The following is a 22,601-nucleotide window of genomic DNA, read 5'->3' on the forward strand; positions in this document are numbered from 1 at the left end:
TTTTCTCTCTCGATGTTTGACTGACAGGCAGGGTGAGAGGCGACACAAGCACTCAATAGTGTGAACTACAGGAAGACTAAACAAAATGTGTGATATCCGCGTACAAGAGTGACTATTCCCTTGTGTGTGCTTTACCAGCATGTCTCACAATGATATGACTTTGGATATTACATTGAACCTCAACTCAAGAAAAAGGACATATCTATTGTCTGTCTCACTTTTACCAACTATCTTGAAGAATGACTTGGCAAAGTTAACTGTGGTGACCTTTCACATTTCTCTGAGTCTTTGTCTCCATCTTGTGGTGAGATAACGCAACTCCTGATGTAACACATGCACAGTGAAAGGCTTGTCAAATCAGAATACAAAGAGACGTAGAGTATTTGCTTTGTTGAATTGTTCTTGGCAGAAAATTATGTCCAGACAGTCATTTTCATAACAAAGTAATTTTTTATTGTACACAAAAATACAAGTTATTTGTCTGTTTTGATTTCAGCCTCTGTGTGCTGCAGACGGAGAGGACTGAGGCATGAGTAGTCTGTATGATCATTATTAGCTTAAATAGATATGTCAAACAGTAGAATCATGAAGATAATTTGGTTATACCAGACCTAATTCTACCTGGCAAGTAGCTTGTAGATATGTCTTTGTCTGACAGAAATATGTGCAAGATATTCACAACAATACTTGAGGCTCAAAGGCGGAAACAAAACCTGATAGATTTCAGTGCAAAATAAGTAACAATTTTTAAATATCAGATATCCCAGTCGCAAAGCAGCATCAAAACATTAACACTGGAACTTAAGATATGCATAAACATTCACTGTAGTGTGTGCGTGTGCGTGTGCGTGTTGTGCATTAGGCTGTGGTGTGTCACAGCTGGCTCAGCATCTGCAAAAATGTGTGAGAGAGAGTGTGTCATCTCATGTAGTGTGTGATGGCTCGTAAAACATAAAGTAAGGCTGCCTGTAGACGGGCTTCCATCACTATTAGGTTTGCATGAACCTGCAAAAAAAAGGAAAGAAAGGGAATAAGTCGAGTCACATTAGTAGGTGACACACTCAAATGTCCTGTCTGTAATTTAAAGCGTACTTCAATAATGACATTTTAAAAAAGGAAAGAAAAAAGAGAGGACATGCTGAAATGTCAAATGATTCACTCTTTGTCGCGAAGGTACCAAAAAGAGATGGCGTGGGAAAATGTTAAATGATTCATTCATTGTGGCTCCAGAGGCCGGGTCAGGTGAGTGTTTGAACTCGTGCGTACCTTTTCCGAGTGTCTGAAGTGTCTCCAGAAGGCGTGATAAACGCGTGCCGTGGTCTGCTCCGGGTGACAGGCCATGGTCTTAACGAACACCTTCAGCGAGCGCTCCAGAAGCACGTTCACGCTGCCGTAGTCGTAATCGTCGTAGCTGCACAGGTACAGTGATAAAAAGTCAGATTTAGCAGAAAGATAAAACAATCGAACCTTCTATATTTCCAACAGTGTGTGGTACTTACCGTATCCCGTACAGACAGTGGATGTAGTTCCACAGAGCTTTCCTCAGAGTGTGAGTGTCCACATCTTCATGCATGGCCATACTGTTGTAGGTCAAGTTGCTCACAACCTGTGAAAACATTGTTTAAACTTATAATATGATCAAATAATGTGACAAAGTATATAGTATTCTACCGACAGAACAAGATGCCAAGTATAACATTTCTACCAGTTGGTTGACAGAACACACATTTTAATAATTTTATTTTGGGTTGTGACCTCTCAATAGAAAACCCCTATGTTAAAGGGTGCATATCCATGTATGATAAGATCAATTAAAGAATCATGTTTTCCTCCTAACTGTTCATTTGCAGAGGTAAAATTGCCCAGTATAGATATATTTCCACCAACTGAAAAATTACAAATGTACAGACAATATATTTATCGAACGGACCTTACTCGGGAAACACATATATAGCGACCAGCCAATGGTTTTCCAAACAAGTACATTTGTGTTACTGCTCGTATAAACCAGCATGTAGGCCCACATCATTATCTCCACCAGATCTGAGTTTCAGTTACCTAACATTGGCTTCACTCACTTAAAGGTCACCTATCATGCTATTTTTAGGCAATAGCATAGGTCTCAGATATATAAAAATATAAAAAACATGTCTATGAAGTGTTTTGCTCAAAATACCAAACATATCACCCATTCTAGCCATGCCTCATATCCCTCTATTTCACTTCCCGTTTCAAAAGTGCTGATTTTGGGTATAAAGCTTTAAAAAAATAAAGTTTGATAAAAAAGAAAAAAGGAGGGGGCTGAGCTCATGCGGGACCCGGCAGCTAGTGTCTAAACTAAATACTGCGGTGATGAAACGCCATATCATGGATTATCTCTGAAACAGTATGGAGCTCAAAGGCTTTCTCTTTGCCAGTTATACCACAAGGTGAGTTCCTTTTTATTTCCTGCTTCTTCACACACACACACACATGCTCTGTGCAGTACAGGTTAGCTCTGAGTGTTAGCGATGCTAATGTAAACACCGACCATATTACGTCCAAAACAGTCGTGCATTGTTTCTGATGGCAACGTTTCTGATGGGGCCGTGGGTGTAAAGCCAGCCTACATTTCCGATATGACGTCGTATCGGAAGCAAATCTGGATCAGCTCCGTTGTAGCCCCGTTTTTAGAGATTTGGGTATGGAGGAAAAGAGAGAAGGTTTTATTTTATGATGCTGCGTGAGTTCCCTGACACACCGGGGACACATATTTATGTATAAAAGACATCAAAAACTGCCTTTTGCATCCCCTTTAAACTTCCTGGAGCGGAAAGACCTGTTAGGTAAGCCATCACTAGTTCAGCTTTTTTTTTTTTTTTTTTTTAAATCAGCTTATGAGTGTTTCTTAGTTTGCTTCTAAAAGGTTAAAGTTGGTTGTACCTGGAATTTTTCATCCAGGAGCTGACCCATGTCTGGCAGTAGTCTGTTGACGAGAGAGAAGCCGTGGTCCTCCCATGAATAATCCTGCACACATCAGACACCAACATCAACCAACACATGTGTATGGAGGTTGGCACAAACAAATGAAATGCACTGTGAAAAGTAAGGTTAAATAAATATAAACAACTTGAACTTGCAGAAAGCTACCTGGGCTCTCATGGTGTTTGGTGACTGTTCTCCCCTGGGGGCAAAGTCCTCGTATCTAAACTCTTGATCTTCCACCAGACGCAGCACCAGGTCCGGTGGCGCTCCTCGCACCACCGCTAAAACAAACACGTTAAAGAGGAAGTAGTGAGTAAACCAATTCAAATCAATCAATTGACGAAGTAATGCGTGGAATAAAAGAGTGTTTGTACCGGTCGGTATGCTCTCGCTCCTCTCCCTCTCAAAGCGAGTCACCATCTCCTCCTGTGTGCACTCCTCCTCCTGCAGCTGCAGCTCCACCATCCTCTGCATCAACACCTCCACCTCCATCGCTCCGTCAACAATCTGGAGGAGAAAATTAGAGAGTAGGGCTTCAGGAATTTACTTCTTACAGACAACCTTTGTTTCACTTTTCCCGAACCGGTGTGACTTGGGAAACACCGCTGGAATACATAGATGCACATCTGGTGAAAAAATTACTAACCTCTTGCCTGCCGTCCTCATGAGCGGGGCACTGTGGGCTGTGAGCAGGGTGAATGGGGGAGGGGAGCTGGAAGGTGTAACCTCCGATGTGGTCGGGCTCAGGGTTTAAGCCGCAGCCCCACACGAAGGAGCAGAGGGAGTGAGCGTGAGCCATGAGCACCACGGCGTGTATGAGTTCTGCCAATGACCAGCGAGGATCTGCTCCGGGACACACCAGCTCCTGCAGGGCAGAGGGGGAAGGAGGGGGGGGGGGGGGGTAAGTGATGTTTCATACAGTAGTGTTGTTGGGAGGGAAAGGCACTCGTGTTTCCCTCAGGATGAGTTGTAATGATTGTGATTATCAATTACTTTACAAGCATGTCGTTCCATACTGTAAATACGTGTGTGCAGATTTTTCTAATCATAAGGAAAATATATTGTTATATAAAAAAAACCTGCTAAGAATTTTGGAAATTACTACATCAAGCTTTTTCAATACATTTAGAATGTTGGACTTTAGCTCTGGAGTTAAACCTTCATAGTAGCATTTGTGGAGCACACAAGTTGTTAACAATCCTTAACAGTATAATATTTGTGTAACCTAAACTTTATCTGAAACTGAGTTTGAATATAAAATAACAATAAACATGCAAATGAAAAGTTGCAGAGTATTTGAATGTTAATTATAAATTCTGAAGTTAACGTTATGAATGCAGCTTTGAACTCTTCATTACAGCTCTAGCTAACAGACTAAATGCTTACATTAGCACCACTGTGTACGTAGAGTCAGTCTCATAAAGCAGCTAGCATGGCTGTAGTGTAGACTCTAACTGTTGTTAAGTTATGACCACACAACAAAAAGAGGATACAATTATGAACACCTGTATATTAAAGCAATATCACAAAAACAAAATCCTACAATACATTACATAGGTTGTATTTATTAATGGGCATCACAGATTAACATAACATACATGTGGTCAGTGTGTGTGTGGTGTCTGACCTGTACATGCTTCTGTGTGATGAGCCAGGGTCTGTGTGCCAGCAGCTTGTTGAGTGTCTTCAGGCTGCGGAGCTTTGTGGGCGCATGTTGGACTCCGCTCAGCCAGCTCTCCTCTCCCCCGGCCTCCAGGAAGCCGGCGCTGTGCTGCTGCACGGTGTACGAGCAGTGGTGTCGCGCCGCAGCCTGAGGAAGTCAAACACGAGCAGCGTCCATTAACAACCACGCTCTATTACTGGTCTGGTAGAATGACTCCATAATGCATCAGAACTGCCAATGCGCATTAATATATAAAGGGCTCAGAGGTTAAAGCACCTCAACTAAATTACTCCACCAAAGATTATTTTCAGTCTAATGACCAGCATTTCTGTAAGGACAGCTACTGTGATGATTATATAAAGAGTCATTAAATGTTTATGAATATCGCAGTCTTTGGCAGACCTTTTTAGTGTCTCTGATACAGCAGCTGGATAACCCTCAGGCAAAGAACATCCTGTCAAGTCTATTTATCATCTTTATAGAGTTCTCCTAAGTAAAGATAATTGTTTTTTGTAGCTTATGCCAGCCTAAATGTCCTGACATTTTCATTGCTTTCAAAAACTGTATTTTTGTGCAATATTTCACTTAACCTCTCCTTTAACATCCTTAAATGTCCCTACAACTATTGATTGTGAATATCTACAGAAAAATCTGTATAGATGTGTAATCCTTTGAATAGTCTGTTTCAGAAGAAAATAATGCCTACCAGTACATTTGACATGCCTTTAATGTATTGTCATCATATTTTCTGAATTTGCCCAAATAATTACAACGTTTCTATTTCTTCAGAGTACAATCTTTAGATCACTTGATATTTAAGGGATTGTCTCAATCCGTTTTTTAAAGTAGTATTTAACGGAAAGGGAAATAAAGATGAGGCAATAACCGGTGACACACATCAAAAGGTATACATATACATATCTAGCTCAAGTTGTGACTGTTTTCACAGCTCTAGCAAATAAGATGAACATGATTAAGGTTCATCAAGCATAAGGAGCTGACAATAATCATAACCGTTAGTGCCTACTAATAGATTTAACTTGACGCCATTAATTATAAACTGCAGCTGTTTCTTATGTTATGGAGCTGTGAGAGATTGAGTTTGAAAAAGCAGAAGTGATATTACTTCAGTAAGCCCATGTTAGGTATGAATGCATGTAATAATGTCTCACTTCAGCTGAACTGACTGGGAATGTAAAAGCAGTTGGAACAGCCTTGCAGCATGTTATTATACCTGTAACTGCAGCATTGATTTTGTCCTACAACGTGCATCGCAATGAAGCCAAATTGTGTTCAAAAAGAAATAAATCTTAAAAAACACATTTGGCACACTTGACTTGTCCACAAACAGAAAAACATAGCGCCAGAGTCTGCCGTCACTTTTAATGTTCAGGCTAGATATCGCTTTACTAATAGGCTGAAAAATGTAAAGGGATAGGCTCACTGTACCTGCAGTGGCTTTTCACAGACACATTATGTTTGGGGTTTACAGCTTATAAAATAAAAAGTAAACACTTCTTTATGATTTAACCTGCAGAATCACCTCTTGCAGCATTACCTCCTCACACAATGAAGGTAAATCAAGCAACAATGTCTGTTGAAAGGACAAGTTGAATGGGCACTAGTATAATGATTTATTTGCATTATTTTACACTATCTAAACTAAAGTAATTCACATCAAGTTAAATGGTTCACCTTGAAGGAACAATTTAAATAATATTTAAAATGTCTTTATAAGTTTGTCTATGATGTGAATTATAAGAGTACATGTAATAATATCAAAAAGGCTATCCATTTTTTGCGGGGCAATTCAACGATCAATATAGAATAGCTGCATGCTGTTACAGGAGGTTCTTATTTTGTTGACTCAACCAGCTTTGTTCAAATTAATTAAAAGCTAAAGCTAACCATTTAGAGTCATTAGAAGCACTACTAGATGCTATGCTATGGCTAATTCCCTAAATGCATGCACTGAAAAACTAAACCCTCTGAAAATATCAGAGATTTTGTCAACCTACGTATTTTCGATAAGAGTTTGAAATCCAGACTAAAGAACAAACAATTGTGCCTTTATTAAAAGCTGTCTTTTATGGATAACTCCATTTAATTATTAACAAATGTATTACTTTGTATTATACTGTGCGGTGGTGTATGTTTGACATGTTTATTGGTTGTCAAGGGGATCTCTTGACTTAAACAAAAAATGAGAGCAACTCAAGCTGAATAAAAAAGACATATTGTCCTTACATGTCTTTGAAGAACTGCTGACTCATATTTTATTCAGCCGATTGCAAAATAGTCAACAACATGTTGCCGGTGTTCAGCTGAAGAAAGGGCTGATTTGTGAGGTTCATCAAAATGATGTCATGTTCTATTTTTACCATTCATGATTAATAGATTTCAAAACCACATGAAGCAGACGAATACTTTTTTCCCTACAGTGACATCAGAGTTAGGGGTGTAATAAGAGGGAGGGAGGACGTTACCTCCCAGAGAGGAGAGGAGACATGCTCCACAGCCTCCTGTCCATAGCTTTACAATGTGCTGTAAGTTAAGATATACCCACTCATTGTTCTTATCTGTCAAACTCACAGACGGCAGACGCCCTTCAGATTTTTCTGACTTTGTTAAAAAATTAAGTCGATGACGAAAAATATTAAGTCAATGCAACCTTTGATTTGACATGTTTTTTTAAATGTCTGTGTAAGATATAGGAACCCTTTTACATTCATGAGTGCACATGCGGAGGGGGTCTGCTGAGAGCTCTGACATGTGTCACTAGTTCATAATCATATATTGAGGTTTTCTTACCATAACAACAATGTAATGTCTCCAGTGACGGGGCAAGGGACCATCCATCTCCAACAAGGCATGCTGGGTCCTCAAAAAGCAGCTCAGGTATGCAGGGTGCAGCGCCATCACCATGGTGATGTGGTCCACGCGACCCATTGAAAGGAACGATTCGATGAGGATGTCCTGGTCTGGACCTTCTTTCAAAATCTGAAGAGGAAGGGCAAGCAAAATATATGTTTACAATTAAATATACATAATATTGTTTTGATGCGTGACAACCTATTGCTAAGGATTTGCTCTAAAATGCCATTTGTTTAGTTAGAAAATTGGCAGATATAACACTCCCATTTCCTCCAGTGGAACACTTGGAGTGAGTCACATATGAAATTAAAAATGGTAGTCATCAGCATTTGCAATATATCTCTGTTGTTGCTTCTCTTGATGACATGAAGCAACAGGCAGTGCAGTATTGCAGCAGAATATTGAGCTAAACTTCTAATATTAGCAAATTGTTAAACTACATCTCTTTTACAATTAGTTTGATCAAACAACATTATATGGCTAAAAGGAAAACAAAAATTGTGATCAACACTCTGCTGTGTATAGGCTACTTTGATTCGATCTCATTGCTGTTTCGTTATGACACCTGGATTTTACAACGGGGATTAATAAAGCTTTATCTTCACACTGCCCCATGCTTCATGGGATCTACTCCTGTAGGAATAAAAACAAGGCCATTTTTTGGGACCTCGTCATAACCCTTTACAGAGATGAATCTCAAAAACAATTTTTTTTATTTTGGTATTAATAATGAAGCAAATAAATGTACTTTTAAACAAGTCTAACACACCTCTTTCGCAGGAATGAAGGCGCTTGGGCCCGATGCCAGAGCCCGGGGAACTTCAACACCTTGTTCCTAGAAAGGAGCATCAAGTTCATTAAACAGTGACATGAAAATACATTTTGATTCTGATTAATCTGAAAATGACATAATAGATTTATGCTTTGATCTACTGCAGCCTATACAAATGTCCTCAAATTGTTATTGTCTGATCAACAGTCCAAAACATTAATATATTGAGTCAAAGAAAATCAGCGAAACCTCACAACCGAGGAGCTGGAACTAAGGACTGTTTGCAGTGATGTTAAGTAACTAAAGTACATTCACAAAGTACTATACTGAATACAATTCTACCTTTTGTAAAACGATATTCTTTACAACGGCTGAAATGGTGTACAGAGGTACGGATACATGTCATTTGCTGTACATTCGTGTACATGACCTCACATCAAAAACAAATGTACAAGGTGGAGCAAACTGAAGGGTTGGATAGTTTTTCTCTAGGATTCAGAATACATCAATAATGCAGATATCACACATAGTATTAAAAGAATAAGAAAATGGGGATACCTGCATGCAGCTGCAACCCCTTTGCTCATTAATAGACTGACGTACTGTAACTCACCGACATCATCGGAAGAACCACACCAGAAAGTCACCGCTTAGTATTTCCAACAAAGAAGACACATAAACTGTAAGTGCGTCAGTCGCAGTGTGACTTGTTTGTATATTTCTAGAACCTCCAGTGGGCTGTGAAAGGGGTCGGGGGATGTGTCCGGTGTTTCAGGCAGGTTTCAGGGCGCCGAGAGGGGGCGTGTCCGGACAATTGTTAGTGCGCAGTCCCGTGTTGCATCACCTCATACGGTTCGATGTCTGATGAAATATGCAGCAACCTCATAGAAAAGTGGTAATCAGCAGAGGTGGGAAGTAACTAGGTACATTTACTGTACAATTTTGAGGTACTTTACTTGAGTAATTCTAGTTAATCCTACTTTATACTTCTACTCCACTACATTTAAAAAAGGGACATAATGTAATTTTAACTACTTGAGCTACTTTTAATAAAATACATCTCTAAAAATCAAACTGGTGGACTTACTCTTTAAGTCCAAAAAGAGTCAAATTATTTAAATATTCCCAAAAAAAGACACTCAGAACTTTGTCTGTCTACAACAGTAAATGCTACTTTATGCAAATATTATCTAGAAATGTCACATAACACATACAAAGGCAAGTGTTCTGAACAATGCTTACTTTACTTTTTATACTTTAAGTACATATTGATGATACTTTTTTACTTTGACCTAAGTGAGATTGTATATGCAGGACTCTGAATACTTCTTCCACCACTGGTAATCAGCTGATATGACCGATCAGCTTCGACCAATAATCACTCATTCACATTATCTTGTTGTTTCCTGATAAGAAGCGAAAGCATATAAACAACCTGTGGATATATATCTGGTAGGAAAAGTTTAGCCACTGCTGTTGAACTAGTATGTTAAAGCAGAAACACTGAGACTAGTATCCCAACATTACCTGTGCGGTGCGCAGCAGCTCGGTTGCTCTCCCCCGAACCTCTTGCAGCGGGCACGACCGGGACAACCGGAGCAGGTGTAGCAGTGTTAGTTCACTCAGACGTGCCGAACCGGGCTGGTCCAGTCCCAAACACAGCAGAACCCCTTGGCTGAGCTCCTCCAGAGCCGCTGCTCGCTCATCTTCGTCCCTGCTGCACAGCCGAGCTAAGCTTTTGACAGTCGGGGCCACATCGCACTCTGACTCGGTCCGGTGGCGACTCGAGCAGCCAGAACCGGACCCTCGGCCAGGTTTGTTTTCCCCGTTAGCCAGGCAGCCCGCGGCGGGATTACTGGCCATCTCTTGACCGTTGAAACCCCGGAGCTACCTAATGTTCCTGCTAGCTCCCGTTAGCTGTTAACACAACCGTTAACGTTAGCTTGATGCAAGCGTTGTTTTCCTTAACTACCGGATACTCGAGGTGTCAGTTGCCTGTGTTGGTTCACTGTGCAATCATCTGTTCCGTCAATCATTAACGCCGTGAAAAAAACTCTCATAACCCGGCTACCTGACCGTAAAGACGGTATGCCGGTTAGCTCGCTAAGCTAGCCTAGCTGCTGTTAGCAGATGCTGCAAGCTTTTAGCAGCGCTTAACGATGCCTTGGTATTATAAACTCTATGAGGCACTTGTTTGTGTTCATACTGCCAGAAGTTGAGGTGAGTTTAAAGTCCGCTTTCATGAGGATCAGATGACAGCTTTCACTCTCTGGTTTCCTTCAGCTGTTTGGAGTTGGAGAGCTTTTTTTTTTATCCCCCTAATATGCTACGTCACTGTGACGTGTGCCCAACTTTTCACCAATGAACTTCAGGACTTCGAAAATAGAGTATTTGTTTCTGAATCATTTAACTTACTTTAATTTGGTGTGAGGTCAGTATGGCATACACTTCATTGGTTGATTTACTAGTTTTATTTAGCTTTATGCAAACTATTAAAGGCTTCTGCATTTAAAAGCCAAATGGTAATGCTAAAACGAATGGAACTTGGTAAATTATATCATAATGTAATGTTTTATGCATAATCATAGTTTACAAAATGGCAACTTTAGTAGGGGAGAAGGGGGTAAGTTGAGCCCAGTGGGTAAATTGAACCAACCCCCTGTAACCAGGCAACACCTTATAGTTGTAATCAAGTGACCAGAAATTATGCTAGCTCCACCCATTTCTCATTGCCTGTGAAAGAGAAATATTCATTGTGGTCTGGTAAGTAAACATTTTTACAAAAAAACGTTTTTTACTTGTCAAAGTACATTTTCTAGATCGTCAGCTATAACGGCTGTCATGTCAAAAAAAAAGTATCCAGGTTTAAACCATAGGGTTCAAACACATATATTATATGTTGATGTGTTGGCAGCGTATTAAACCATGTGAATCATTAAGCTAAAGATGACTCTGAATTTTAATGCTAGGCTATTTTTTCTAAAATGGTGGCTGTGGGGTAAAGTGAACCATGGGCCTTGGGGTAAGTTGAGCCAGTTTTTCAATGGAGAAATTAATGAAAGTAGGCCAAGTTGATAATAAGAGCTCATTGTAGGCTACATTTAAAGTTGAATTTACCTTGTGTTTGATTGGTAAGATGTATGAAATTGTATCACCATTTGTATGATTACTTTTACTTTTAACATGTTTAAAAAAAATCAATCAATTCAATCGAAATTTATATAAAAAATATTTGAAAAATTAAGCTTGTATTTGGTTTGTTATTTATTGTTTATAGTTACCTTTAAGATTTGTTGTAGGTATGCCAAGGTTTGAACAGGTATGCCCAGGTTTGAACCGTGGTTCAATTTACCCCCTGACCTGGATCAACTTACCCCTACACTGGGGCAAGTTGAGCCACAAGACTTTTTTTTTTTTAAGAAGTAATATTTTCACTGCCCTTGATCAAATATTAATTATTATCATTGCCATTGATAGGAGACATCCTGAATTATAGGTGTGTGTTTTCATTTTTACTATGTGTCTTTTCTCCTTGCTTAGAGGACAGCATAACAAAAAAATGGCTCAACTTACCCCACTCTCCCCTATTGCCCATTCATCTTTTATTCAAACCAATTATTTAGTTGAAAACATTTCCAAACCCTACTGCATTAAAATTGGGCATAATACCAGAGACATGTCTTAAACTTGCTCTCTCTTCTATACAGCAGAATGCAGAACATTTGTATTCAGCAAGGGCTATCTGAATTATTTTTGTGTCAGCAAAACAATGAATTACTTTTATTGAAGCACTTCCTTAGTTCCAAAGCTTCAAAGCAGGAGGAAACCTTTTGTTGACCACAAACCCGACAAATCCAAAGTAGAGTATGGATCCTACTTTGATTTGGTCCTGATAAATGCAGGATAATTATAATACTTCAATGTAGAATTTAGGCAGAACAACAATTTAGTTGTTGTAAGTGTAAAGGTTGCTGTTGACAATAAATACAAATAGTTTACCATTTACTGTGAACACCTGTCAGGCCCTTGTGGTCCTCAGAGCCCATATGTTGGACCATATAACTTTTCTGTGTGCACATATTCATAAATAAAATAAAACAGTGTAAAAGTAGGAATTGCTTTTTGTCCATGTGTGCATACAATATTTTCACAATTTATCATATTACTTCCTGAATCACCTTTATTTAGGAAAATAAAAAAAACATCAATGGTGTACCCTTATTTTCAGACATATATCTTATATTAATTTACCTGTTTATATGTATATATGTACACCATATATAATAGTAGATGAGGGGGAGAAGAAAGTGGAAGCCTTCAGATTTGAGAGGAGAGACAGGGAAAGAGACAAACGAGTGCAGAGGATGAGACACAGACTTTGGGTTTTGGGGAAATTCATTATTGGCAGCCACAAAGAAAACCTTTCAGTGTACCGTCACCGTTTCCCTATGAGGGAAGTCTTTTATTAACAAACACACAGGCTGGCTATGGACGATGGCCTTCTGAACACACAAAAAGGCGTGGTCTCCATGGCAACCGGCGCTTTGTTTCCCAGGAGACCCAAAGGTGGAAGAGGTAAGATCGAGAGAGGAGGGCGCAGAGATGGTGTGGGAGAGCTCGGATACAAGCAGAGGTCAGGGTTCACACACATGGGATCTTCTTCAGTATTTTACAGGAAGTAAAAATGGTGTGTTTGTTTGTGTGTTTGTGTGTATGTGGGTGTGTGTGCAGAGTGTGCAAAGTGGGATGTGGGTCCTCAGACGATTTTGTTCTCCAGCAAGGCAATCCTCTTTGACATGCTGTCTAGTAATAATTTGTCAAGGACGCCAACAATGAAGAAAAAACAGACAGAAAAATATGATACATTGAAATGCCAAACTATTCTTACACCATTTCAGCTGTTGTAAAGGATATATTTTTTTGTTAGTGCCTGCAGGGCGTCTTCTACTTTCTTTTGGAACTTTACAAGGGAGTCGCATTCACAAGGGTCCTCCTCTGTAGGAAAGAAAGCAAAAGTTATGAGCTAATGTCGCAGTACTTATAGTGAAATTAGCTGTAATAACACAAGTATGTTTATTTTTGTATCTAATCATAATATGTGACCTTGACAGATGTTAATCTGCAGCTTCTTGGCGATCTGGGTCATGGCCTTGAAGTCGGCAGTGTAGAAGTAGTGCTCTCCAGTCGGCTCAGAGGCAATCTCTTTCAGCTCATCCTCCACTGCGTTGCCCACTCCAACAGCGTACATCTTGTAACCTGAAACATAACCACATATAGGTTTTCCTCACCTGACTAGAGCTGCATCTAAAAGTTATTTATATTATTAACTGAGGACTATGTTCTAGATTCATTGATTAATAGTGAGAAAATGTCCATTCCAATTTTGTTTGTAAGTCTAAAACCCAATTATTTATTAAATTTTAATATATATTATAAATGGAATTGCAGGAAATCTCCATATTTAAGTTGCTGAAAACTCATTTGATAAAAGTAGGCATCAGATTGGAACGTCTTGTATTACAATCATGCATTGGGCATTAAACCATCCTCTCCTCCTCACCCTGATCCTTGGCCTTCTTGGCGGCATCTCCAATATAGTCCTGGCTGCGTCCGTCAGTGAAGACGATGCCCACCTTGGCGACTCCGGGCCGGGCGCCCCCTCCGGCGCTGAAGCTGTTCTCTGTCAGATAACGGAGGGCCTGGCCTGTCATGGTTCCCCTCTCCATGTAGGCCATCTTCTTCACAGCGTCCTTCAGGTCTTTCTTGTTGTTGAAGCGACCCAGAGGGAACTCCTGCGGGAGGAAAGAGAAAACATGACGTTGACACAGAAAAGAAGGAGGCAGATTTTGAGGTGAGGTGAAAATAGCAAATGCAGACACGTGCCTGTCTGACGGAGCTGGAGTACTGAACCAGTCCAACGTGAGCCTTGGCCTCAGAAACATCCAGTTTGTCGACAATCTGGTTGATCCACTTCTTGACCAGCTCGAAGTTCTCAGGACGCACGCTCTTAGAGCCGTCGATCAGGAACACTACGTCTGTCGCTGCATTGCTGCAAGCTGGTGATGACGGACACACAACAGGGCATGTTACTCTGGGAGCACAGGGACCGCCATTGGATAAAAACCTTCTCACACACACTCACACACTCACTCACACACAACCACTCACCACTGCAGCTGCGACCATTGTCCATGAGGGTAAAGCCAGCTTTGCAGGCACACTTGAATGATCCGGGGGAGCTGATGCATACCTGCTCACAGTCATGATCCCCGGTGGCACAAAGGTCCGACACTGTGTGTGTGTGCGTGCAGAACACACATACACCCAGGAGGTTATATGTCCAGGCGCACGCGCACACACACACACACACAAAGGGAGGGGGTTGGTGGGGGTGTTGTTGGAGTTAGGAGGAGAGAATGAAACTATGTCAGTTTGAAAACGGGAATATCTAGCATTGGGTTTTAATGATCCACTGTCACTTGCAGCCAACAATTTTGAATGAGCGTGAATGACACGTGTATCCAGTGGACCCTTAAAACTAACAGGTGGAATAGATTGGAGTAGCCTCAATTAATCAAGATCTGTTTCTCTATTATGGTGCAGGCTCGTCCAATAACAATCCAACACTGTGATCATGCAATTCCGCCCTTAGATGAAACATCTGCAGCGTGATTGGCTGGCAGGCAGCAGCAAAAACTGCAGCAGACCGCCAAAGGGCATTACTAATAAGAGGTTTAATGACTGTCACTAATGTATCGGTAATTAAAGAGAGATCAGCGTTGCCTCTCGGCTATGTGAGATTTGACTGATTTCGTTCCTTTAGGTTGTTCCTTCCCTAGTGCCCTCCTGCAATGGGAGTATTCAATCAGTTTGTACGCTTGAGTGAGTCTACTGTAGTCTTTTTGAGGACAAAAGTGAGGGAACAACATAAAGGAATGAAAGATGACAGTCCTGACACCTTACCCTTAGAATAGGGGGGCAGCTCTTTCCAATGTGATGAAGGATAATGATGATGACTCACCCTGTCATTATTTTTAACCATCTTTGTCTATTTCCATGAATCAGCACCAATTTTCTACATTCCTCTAATTTTATACAATGAAACTCTTATCTTTCCATCTTCCTCTTCCCTCCATCTCATCTTACCACAGAAGGCTTCCTGGAACTTCTTGGTGAGCTTCTCGATGACGCTGTAGCTCTCGACGTAGTCCACGTGGTCGTCCAGAGGGTCACTGGCCATCTGCTTCAGGGTGTTCATGTCCACACGTCCCACACCAATGGCGAAGATCTCAATACCGGCATCCCGTGCACGCAGAGCCACTTCCTTCACGTTGTCCTGGGGGCGCCCGTCTGTCACGATAATGGCCACCTGGGAAGGTAAAGTAGCGCAATTATATACAAAATGTATTTAAAGAGGTAATAATAATGATGGAATATGTTGAATTGCTTGTGTGAATGCATGTAAATGTGTGTATGACCTTGCTGATATCGGGAGATTTGACGCGAGCGCCCTCGCTCTCGCTGAAGGCTACGTTCAGGGCAAACTGGATGGCCAGACCGGTCATTGTTCCGGTGGAAAGGGGCTCGATCTTCGTCACAGCTTTAATCAGACCGGCTTTGGTGCGATGCGTCTTCAGAGACACCTGCAGTTGCATAATAGGAAAGTCAGTGTTCTAAAATCACATGACAAATATATATAAACGTTGCTGGGTGATAGTGAAGGCTAGCAGAAACCCAAACCTCGCTCTTGACGCGGCTGGCGTAGTTGACAACTCCCACACGGGTGGCGTTGGGTCCAACATCAAGACCCTCGATGACCTTAGCCAGGAAGACCTTGACCTGCTCAAACTCTGAAGGGCGAACGCTCCGACTGCTGTCGACGATGAACACAATGTCTGTGGGCCGAGTTTTGCACAAACCTGCCGCTACATGAGAAAAGGAGGACAGAAGGGAGATTAATATGCACATTTTCTCATTTTTCAACTATAAGTCCACAAAATTATCAAAAAAACAAGTTAATGAAGAAGGGGAAAAAGGGGGGAGAGTGGGAGGATCATGGAAAGAACGGATGTATTGAGGGGAGAAGGGAGGGGGGACTTATGGGGGCTGGTGAGAAAGCGGGAGGAGTCCGAAAAACACAATGCAAGGAGGCAGCAGGGGTGGAGAGAGGCGAGGGTGGAGGGAGAGATGGAGAAATGCTTGGCATTAAACAAGGATGCAGGCCAAAGAAAGACACATTAGAAGTCGCCTGATTTATACTGTGTATATTAAGAATTACAATAATATCAATACATCTTAAGAAAACGGAACAAAATACAATAACATTTACCCCGAAAGCTTAGAAAGAAAATCTAAGGAAAAGTTTATCTTAAGAAAGAGACTTTTAAACTATATGTAAAAAACGCATGACTGTTCAGCTACAAACATCCGATGGAGCAATCTGATGTGTGTCAAAGACACTCTGGTAATAAAACACTTTGACTCGGAGAGGATGTGATTTTAAGACAGTCCAAGCATTTGAGGCCCTGTTAAATGAATCATTAAAACTTCCAGTGTCTGTTTAACATCACTGATCTCCCTTCTCACCCTTCACCTCTCTCCCTCCCTTCGGTTTTTCCTCCTACAAATTTCTACATCACAGCCCCCCCCACACACAAACACACACACACACACACACACACACACACACACACACAGTGCTCCAACTGCCAATTCATTCAAACTGTGCACGTATACCATCCAACGATACCAAAAACACTGCCCTCTTTAATAATTTCAAATCATAAATACCCAAAGAGACTTAAAATACAGAAATCAATTAATTGTTGGAGAACATTATTTTTTAATTATCCAGACTAATTTCAAAGTCAATATAACTTTTTTAATTCTTCTCCATTAATTCTGTTTACTTACTTAGGAACTTTTGCAAATCTACAACAACTAGCTCAAACACATCATACCCACTTATTTGGAAAAGACTTGAATCAGACCAGAGGGATATTCGTCAGAAACGCTGTTACATCACTAGAAATATAAGTATACTTAGCTTAATCATGTTGTGTCTATTTTCAGGTTTACTGTCCTCAGATTAGTTTTTTGCTAAAATAACTACTGATGTGTTAATGTCAGTTATCAAACCATCAGAGAGTCTTCAGCTGGAGTCAGAATCAACTTTAAGGGTTAAAGGTCATCTTTCTTACCCATTGCGGCGGCCGTGCGGAGGTCTACGGTGGCCCGAGCCCCCATGAGGCCGAGCAGCAGCAGGAAAAACAGCGGGGTAGGCGTCATGGCGACAGAGGGGTGACGATTAAACGCGGGGGTCTGAGCGTGTCCGCAGACAGTCCTAGAGTGGAGAGCCAGAAAGGAGACAGAGCAAGACGAAAGGAGTTCCAGGCGAGAGGGACGGCCACAAAGTGAGTCTGAGTGACTCTGAGCTGCAGGTTATCAATGCAAGTGCTTCACACACTCAGCACACAGACACCCCCCTACCTCTATAGCTGCTGTATATGTGTGTAAATGTGTGTGTGTGTGTGTGTGTGTGTGTGTGTGTGTGTGTGTGTGTGTGTGTGTGTGTGTGTGTGTGTGTGTGTGTGTGTGTGTGTGTGTGTGTGTGTGTGTGTGTGTGTGTGTGTGTGTGTGTGTGTGTGTGTGTGTGTGTGTGTGTGTGTGTGTGTGTGTGTGTGTGGGTGTGGGTGTGTGTGGGAGAGGGAAATACCTGCTCTGGGAGGACCTAAAATGGTGGGCAAGGAAAGACAAACACACCTTGATATGGCTAGGATGGACAGGTATGTGTGTGTGTCAGTGAGTAGTAAAATGTGTGTTGTGTGTGTGCTTTAGTACCTGAGCGTGTACAGTATGTGTGTGTGGCGGGGGGTACAGGAGCGCCTGGGGTTTGGTGCACGCCAACGCAACCGCCCCAGGTTGGATTTGGCCAAAAGCTCAAATAAACAGCCACATGAATTCCTCTTTTCTCCCCGTGTTCCCTCTTATAGCAAACACACATTTATGGTGCGGAAGTGAAGGAGAGCCACCGTACACAGGCCTCAGTGTTCCCGCTGCTGTGCATGTTGGGAGGTGTGCGTGCATTTTTGCATAAGCATGCATTTCTGTATAAGTTGAAGTATACAAGTCAATTATTGGATTCTTAAGTTCAGCTTCTGAATCAAATGTACAGTTTTGTGTTTTTCTATCACTTGTTTCTACTTTTCTACTTGTTTCTCCCACCCTTTCTATATTTGTGATTTTTTTAAACTTTGACTACAGAGCAGAGAAGGATAGAAGGTTCAGATTTCCTTATTGCAACCATTAAAAAGAATCTGTCCCCCGACTCTTCCTCGCTTCTATTTCCCCATTACTCTCCTCTCCACTGTCAGGTAGGCGGCCGGCCTCAGCGGAGTAAACACACTTTCATCAATACTCACATACACATCTTTAATCTCTCTACACACTAAACAGAGACCCCTCTTTTCCCTCCGACATCCCGCTCCACCCGACCCAACCCTGCATTCCTCCGCACCACCCCTTCCTCCTCCTCCTCCACACACACACACACCTCCACCCACACACACGACCTGAACAAGCCGCAATTCAGGGGGTAAGTCTGGGAGGGGAAGAGGAATTAGGGCTCAGGCTGTACAGTAACTGGCCAGACTGATTTCCTACTGAACAAGCTGTAAAATCAACAGTGTGTGTGTGTGTGTGTGTGTGTGTGTGTGTGTGTGTGTGTGTGTGTGTGTGTGTGTGTGTGTGTGTGTGTGTGTGTGTGTGTGTGTGTGTGTGTGTGTGTGTGTGTGTGTGTGTGTGTGTGTGTGTGTGTGTGTGTGTGTGTGTGTGTGTGTGTGTGTGTGTGTGTGTGTGTGTGTGTATTTAATTGGCGATTGGCCCGAGATGAAAGATTTGAGATGTTATTCCTGGACAGCGTGTCCTAAGGGCTTATAAGAGAAGACACAGTCACAATCATAAACATATTGGTGAACACACAAACATAATTAGTACAGTCACACACACACACACACACACACACACACACACACACACACACACACACACACACACACGCACACACACGCACACACACACACACACACACACACGTACCGGTTATGTTACCTCAGTCTGCTTGGCAGGCTGGACATTAGTGAGCTGGATGAGGTTTACCTGCATCCATCAGTATTTGTGAACCATTTCCCAGAACCAAGAAACTAATTTCTCATCTATGGTTTACACATGTTTAGAGTTGCTTGGTAATAGAGGTGAACTGTGGAGAATAAAAGCCTCAAATCGGTTTAAACTGATAAAAATAACAACTGTGTGTGACAGACACTATAACAATACTAGATATTCAGTTCCAATAACACTTTTTGGTTATATTTTATTTTTAATATTCTAATTAATTGTTCAGTTTGTAAAAATACTTAAAATATCTTGTTTCGTTCGACCAACAGTCAAAACCCCCAAAAATAATTAGCGTTATTGTAAAACATAAGATTTGCTTGGATTACTGAATGTTGGCATTATTATAACTAAATGTTCTGAAATGATCAATAATCAGAAAATGAATCATCATCAATGTTGATAAATAGTCTAGAAGTATTTTCTTTAGCCAAACCCAAAATGTGCTGGTTGCCGTTTCTCAAGTGTGTTTTACTGGTATATTCAGTCGTCTATAGATACAACTATAGATATATATATTCTATATATATATATATATGCCTTTGGGTTTGAATTCTGTTAAAAAACTTAATTTCAAAGACATTTCTGACGTTTTATAGAACGATGGATTGAGTAATCGATTAATCAATCAATGATTCGAGGAAAGGATGGTCATATTAATCATTAATAAAAAAAGTCAAATCAAAAGGATTTTCTATCTTAGCACAATTCAAATTGGATAACCTACACAAATGAGTTGAGCACATTTACTATCAGCCCAAAAGTTATTTTCCCCTTTCCCAATTTGTCCTTCACCATTTCCTTCCCCAGTAGCAAAACAGAAATCTAATATAAAGACAGAGCATATTTGCTTTTTTACTAAAAAAGTGAATGTTCCTGCAATTCCTTATTCTCTGCCAACAGCCAGACCACTGCAGCGGGCTACATTTAGAGGATATTCATCACAATAGTCCTGCCAGAGCCTTTGAGTAAATGAAAACAAGTCTAAAACACTTTTCTTCATCCCTGCCACACTGCATGTCATTAGCATTTTTATACAAGTACAGAGCTCTCCTCAAATATATTTACTATCAACATGGTGAAGTGAGATATTATATCTCAGTCAAATATGGGCCTGCCACTGTTTGTCTTCTTGTTTACACAGCGTTTGAACAGACTAAGCTATTCATTTTATCCAGTAAGTTGTTTTCCCCAGCGGTTCTCCCTTGTGTCATCTGTTCCTCCGAACCCAACACAAGTCTATTTGTTGTATCTTTGTCAAAACAAACTCAAAATCAACACCCTGGACCAGAGCAGCAAAGCACTGGAGGATCTCCAAGCCACGTTTCAGCTTTGTTTCACAACCAACATTAGCCCATTACTTTCAATCAGTTATATCAATAAACTCCACTATTGGCTGCATTTTACCCTTTTAGGGTGGGTGTGTGTGTGTGTGTGTGTGTGTGTGTGTGTGTGTGTGTGTGTGTGTGTGTGTGTGTGTGTGTGTGTGTGTGTGTGTGTGTGTGTGTGTGTGTGTGTGTGTGTGTGTGTGTGTGTGTGTACTTGTGTGTGCTTGCGTGCGTGTGTGTGTGCACGTGTGTGTGTGTGTGTGTGGAGTGAGAAGGTTTGGAAAGAGTGCGAGGATTTCTTGTTAGACCACATCCATAAATATTGAAACAAGTTCCCTTTCTTCAAATCTCAGAATACTGAGTAAATATTGACATGGCGGATTCGGCTGAACTGAAGCATCCCATACCTGTGTTCACATATACACATACACACATGTATATATGCTTACACACACACACGTGCCCTCCAGTTGTGCTCTGAGCACTCTCTGTTCACACCAGGGAAGTTGTGGAAAAATTTATTACAAAGTTAAACCTACATGAAACCCTCCTCAGTAACACATGCAAGCTCCCTGACATGTGAATGGGAAGAAAGCTGAAACTGTGCGAAGTGACACGAGACACACATACAGACCTTTACACAAATTAAAACCAAAGTCCAGAGTAGAGACTCCGCTTCACTGAGTTTGGATAAATCTCTCACTCACAGGGTTTTCATTCCTGAAATGAATGTGTTGTGTGTGTCTCTTTAGGCAGGAGACTTTGAGAAATGAAGTTTGTATGTGTGTGTGTTTATGCTGCGCTGCTCCTGCCAACAGTAACAGCTCAGTAGCCAGTGAGCAGGAAGGTTCATTAAAAACCCAAACACTGCAGTTACATAACCAAGAGTTCTGTTCATCCCAGAACCCCCTGTGCTCCAAACACACTTCTCCCTCATCCCCATCTTCTTCTCCCGCCCACGCCTGCTGGCAGAGCCCACCCATCATCCTCTTCTCCTCCCATAGCAACAGCTCATCTCTGCTCTCCTCCCTTGTTTCCCGACCAACACACTGCCTCACTCCTCCGTCTCCCCCCTCCTTTATCTGCTCCCCTGGTCCCTGCCACCTCCTCCTCGCTCTCATCAAACAGTTCCTTCTCTTACTCCCACATCATCATCCAAGCTTCACTTCAAACTTTACTTTACATGCAGCACGACTACGGACCAGGAATATTAACTACAGTTAAAACAAGAAACTTTTGTTGCTTTACTTTCAATACTTAGAGCAAAAAAACGATACAATTGTTCCCAGATGTCTTTTATCCAGTCTCAAAAAATGCCTTTAGGTCTTTCGGAGGTAGAGTTTCATATAGAGATTTGGTTTCCGCAAGCCCTTCACCTGGCTTGCATACTAAGGATAAACAGAGAGTGCAGTTGGTGTGTGAAAACAGCAGATGGCAACATGGATTAAGGATTTGAGCAGTATAAGTGATTGTCTAGGATACCTCTACCCTGGAAACAGCTCTGTCTCGTTTCCCCTCCATGGGATTATCGACCATCTCACATCCCACGACAGAGGGGTCAGATAAACCCAGCATGTGGTCGTCTCACATGAAGGAACAGTGTCCTCTTGTGGCCTAAAGACAGACCTGAGGCCATTTACATCACGACCTGAGGCCATTAGGATGACTCACTGAGGCCTGTTATCAGGACAGAATTTAACCTATGGTTCTGCAAACATAGCTGGAAAATCATTATATGACATTGGAGGTTATTATAGTTTCTACATGAATTTCCCTGGGGATCACTGAAGTATCTATCTATTATCAGTCTGTGCAGTAATGATCCTAA

At 41.4% G+C, this 22,601-nt stretch overlaps 2 protein-coding genes across 4 annotated transcripts; both read right to left on the reverse strand.

Annotated features, from left to right (window-relative positions):
* Positions 1-430: 430 nt before the first annotated feature.
* On the reverse strand, positions 431-10,582 carry sesn2 (sestrin 2). Of its 2 annotated transcripts, none has more exons than XM_079653021.1 (11): positions 9,801-10,582; positions 8,271-8,336; positions 7,439-7,627; positions 4,592-4,774; positions 3,611-3,829; positions 3,339-3,471; positions 3,130-3,245; positions 2,923-3,006; positions 1,500-1,606; positions 1,267-1,411; positions 431-1,005 (listed from the first exon to the last, which is right to left on the reverse strand). In XM_079653021.1, exons 1-11 carry the CDS (start codon positions 10,134-10,136, stop codon positions 919-921), a joined length of 1,665 nt encoding a protein of 554 aa, XP_079509147.1. In that variant the 5' UTR covers positions 10,137-10,582; the 3' UTR covers positions 431-918. The 2 variants fall into 2 exon arrangements, with proteins under 2 accessions (XP_079509147.1, XP_079509148.1); XM_079653022.1 differs by lacking the exon at positions 9,801-10,582 and adding an exon at positions 8,887-9,290.
* Positions 10,583-12,435: 1,853 nt separating this feature from the next.
* On the reverse strand, positions 12,436-17,976 carry matn1 (matrilin 1). Of its 2 annotated transcripts, XM_079655868.1 has the most exons (10): positions 17,474-17,976; positions 16,014-16,198; positions 15,752-15,916; positions 15,420-15,642; positions 14,442-14,564; positions 14,157-14,329; positions 13,834-14,065; positions 13,377-13,529; positions 13,188-13,268; positions 12,436-13,079 (listed from the first exon to the last, which is right to left on the reverse strand). In XM_079655868.1, the coding sequence occupies exons 1-10, from the start codon at positions 17,559-17,561 to the stop codon at positions 13,030-13,032; spliced, it is 1,473 nt and encodes a 490-aa protein (XP_079511994.1). In that variant the 5' UTR covers positions 17,562-17,976; the 3' UTR covers positions 12,436-13,029. The 2 variants fall into 2 exon arrangements, with proteins under 2 accessions (XP_079511994.1, XP_079511995.1); XM_079655869.1 differs by lacking the exon at positions 14,442-14,564.
* Positions 17,977-22,601: the final 4,625 nt, after the last annotated feature.

The sequence above is a fragment of the Notothenia rossii genome, assembly GCF_949606895.1.
Source record: "Notothenia rossii genome assembly, chromosome: 10".
NCBI classification, from domain to species: Eukaryota; Metazoa; Chordata; class Actinopteri; order Perciformes; family Nototheniidae; genus Notothenia; species Notothenia rossii.

Bases quoted from the DNA above. Each gene is read 5' to 3' on its own strand.
- sesn2 (XM_079653021.1), bottom strand. From the start codon at position 10,136: ATGGCCAGTAATCCCGCCGCGGGCTGCCTGGCTAACGGGGAAAACAAA. The intron at 3,246-3,338 runs GTACAAACACTC...TGTTTGTTTTAG, and splicing joins GAGCGAGAGCATACCGACCG to CGGTGGTGCGAGGAGCGCCA. The intron at 3,007-3,129 runs GTAGCTTTCTGC...TGATGTGTGCAG, and splicing joins CAAACACCATGAGAGCCCAG to GATTATTCATGGGAGGACCA.
- matn1 (XM_079655868.1), bottom strand. From the start codon at position 17,561: ATGACGCCTACCCCGCTGTTTTTCCTGCTGCTGCTCGGCCTCATGGGG. The intron at 16,199-17,473 runs GTAAGAAAGATG...TTTCTCATGTAG, and splicing joins CCGCACGGCCGCCGCAATGG to CGGCAGGTTTGTGCAAAACT. The intron at 13,269-13,376 runs GTCACATATTAT...TCTTTCCTACAG, and splicing joins GCAGATTAACATCTGTCAAG to AGGAGGACCCTTGTGAATGC.